This window comes from Hevea brasiliensis, chromosome 13, assembly GCF_030052815.1.
Source record: "Hevea brasiliensis isolate MT/VB/25A 57/8 chromosome 13, ASM3005281v1, whole genome shotgun sequence".
Lineage (NCBI taxonomy): Eukaryota > Viridiplantae > Streptophyta > Magnoliopsida > Malpighiales > Euphorbiaceae > Hevea > Hevea brasiliensis.
This window is the reverse complement of record NC_079505.1, coordinates 71,113,333-71,116,061: the sequence shown is the minus strand read 5'-3', so window position 1 is coordinate 71,116,061 and position 2,729 is coordinate 71,113,333. Positions and strand designations below refer to the sequence as shown.

The 2,729-nt window shown below is 25.8% G+C and overlaps 1 protein-coding gene across 1 annotated transcript; it reads right to left on the bottom strand.

The window, feature by feature from the left end:
- Positions 1-540: 540 nt before the first annotated feature.
- LOC110648031 (uncharacterized) lies at positions 541-963 on the bottom strand. Its single transcript, XM_058133139.1, has one exon. It carries the CDS (start codon positions 961-963, stop codon positions 541-543), a length of 423 nt encoding a protein of 140 aa, XP_057989122.1.
- Between the last annotated feature and the right edge of the window lie 1,766 nt (positions 964-2,729).

The window sequence follows — 2,729 nt, the reverse complement described above, 5'->3', positions numbered from 1 at the left end:
TATTTAAATATAATTAATAGTGAATATAATGTCAATGAATTACTCAATTTAAAAATTTAAGCTTGTAAACAAGGGTTCTAAAAATAGTTACCGTAAATAAGCACAGACCCACATGAAATTATGCTAAAATTTTTAACTGATAAATGAGGTAATTAAGATTCAAACTCTAAATATTTTGATATGAGAAAATGTAATACCATGTCAAGTAATCACTCAATCAAAAAATTTAAACTCATAGATAAATGTTTCAAAAATGATTTTATGTCTCTATTATATAAGATATATATATATATATATATCAGGGTTATTTTGAAAACTATAAGATATTAAGTTCCAATTCTAATAAGGGTTCATAATATCAAAATAAATAAATAAATTTACATATTTATATATAAAAAAAAACTACATAAAAAATATTGCATTGGATTAAGTTAAAATGGAAAAAAAATAAAAATAAAAAACAGTGAAAAAAACAAATCTAACAAAAAACAAACAAACAAAACAAAGATTAAAGAAGCACAGCTACTTTAGTTTTACACACTAGCGGATGGTGATCGATTTACCGTTATTTGAGGACGACGTCGTTTGTCTTTTATACTTGACAAAATATATGAAAGCAGAAGCCACTAGCAGCGCCGCGCCTGCGCCTCCACATGCGAGGCTCGCCACCAAAAGCACGTGCCTCAACCGATCTCCACCTTTACCACCGCCATTCCCACCGCTGACACTGTTCCACCACGTCGTGTCGTTAGAATTCATTGCTTTTGGCAATGCAACGTTGGATGATTTCGAAGTTGGCGACGACGAAGACGATGAAGCTCCAAAGAATTCCTTCATTGCCGGCGGCTGATTCTCCCCCACAGGCTGCGTGCGCTGAAAGTCCAGCCCGTGGTAGGAAGGCCGTAATTCCCTAGCTCTGGAGTCTCCTACGTTCATGATCACGATCGCGATGATAAGCGGCATGTACGAAGCCATTTCACCAAACGATGACGTTTCTGCTGCTCTCTCTCCTCACCTGCAGGTAATTAAGTAGTATGTAGCGCTTGGTGGTGTTGAACTTGATCTTCCAGAGGGAGATTGATTACATGGTTGAAGTGAAGTGACGAAACGGAGTCCGTGGGTTACTTTCTCAAGTCTCGAGGTGCTAGCTTGCAATTTTATCGCGGGTTGATGAGGAAAACAGTGGCTTATTTGGTGGTGAGTGACAGAGTAGAAAGAGAGGCGGTGGAATACGGTGGTCCTTTTGGGGTTTGAAAACAGAAAACGCGTGATTTATTGTCGGGAAGGAGCTTCACAAGAATTCTACTGCACGCCGCTTGGTTCTTTGTCTGCTATATAAAATCAACTCAATATCCAATAATAAAAGGGGTAAATTGCAATCAAATATGGACAGAGCCATGTTGGGGTCAAGGGGCCATTGGCCTGAAATTTTGAAAACTTTGAAGGATTTAATAGTAATTTAAAAAAATAAATAAATTTCTATATCTATATTAAGTTTTTATAAGTAAAGACCCTTGAGTTTTAAAAATTTTAAGTGGATTTAATATTAATTTTATAAAAAAATATTTTAAATTTTTTATTAAAAAAATGATACTAATAGTTAAATATAAATCACTATACTAAAAATAATTCAAATCGTTATTATCTCTTAACTATTTATTATTCATTATTTTTATTTTATTATTTTTTTCATTCAATAAATCTATATTTACGATTTCTATTCTTTAAAATTTAAAATATTGAATAATATCATTAAAAAAAAGTCTAACACAATTTTTTCTGTAATTTCATTATTATTTTAAATTTTTTTTCTTGCTAAAATCTCTTTGTACTCGAGTTAGAAGAAAAAAATTTTCTTTCATAATATTAGATATTAAACCATGTCATTTATTTTATTAAATTTATAATTTTAACTGAATTTATTTTTTATAAATTTAAAAAAAATGAGATAAATTTGATAAAAATTTTAGTATTAGGCCATTAATATATTTTAAATTTAGTAATTTACTATATTAATAATTCATTATATTTTTAAATTAATAATAATTTCATTTAATTTTTAGTAAATAAATTTTTTTAAAGAAATTAAAGTATTTATTTTTATCATTATATTTATTAAATATTTTTATTTTATAATTATGAAACGATTATATCACCATATATAATTATCATTAGTTAATTAATATCTTAAATCAGTGATTTATTAATAAATTATATATTTTAATTGGGTCCCTTAAACTAAATTTCTGGCTCTGTCATTGAAAATCTATAAGATATAAAAAAAATTTGCAGGATAGTCCTTAATTTATTTTTATTATTAATTTAATTGTCAATTTTAAATTTTCTTAATAAATTAATTTTATGGTGTCATTAACTATTTTTTAATTTGAAATAATTTATTACTTAAAATTTAATTTATTAATAAAATAATATCTATATCTAAATTTTTTATTTAAGTAATTATTTATTTTATATTTAATTAATTATATATTTAGAAAATATTTTTTATATTTATAATTATTTAAATATAAAATTTAAACATAAAATTATTTTATTAATAAAATAAAATTTCAGAAATTAAATTATTATAGATTGAAAAGTAATTAACGACAAAAACTAATCTATTATTAGAATTTGAATTTAAGAACTAAATTATTAATAAAAATAAATCAAGATCTGACCTATAAGTTTTATTATATCTCAACAATTTAGTTGTATTTTACTTATAA

What these genes read in the sequence shown, in the direction of transcription:
- LOC110648031 (XM_058133139.1), bottom strand. Translation starts at nt 963, where the DNA reads ATGCCGCTTATCATCGCGATCGTGATCATGAACGTAGGAGACTCCAGA.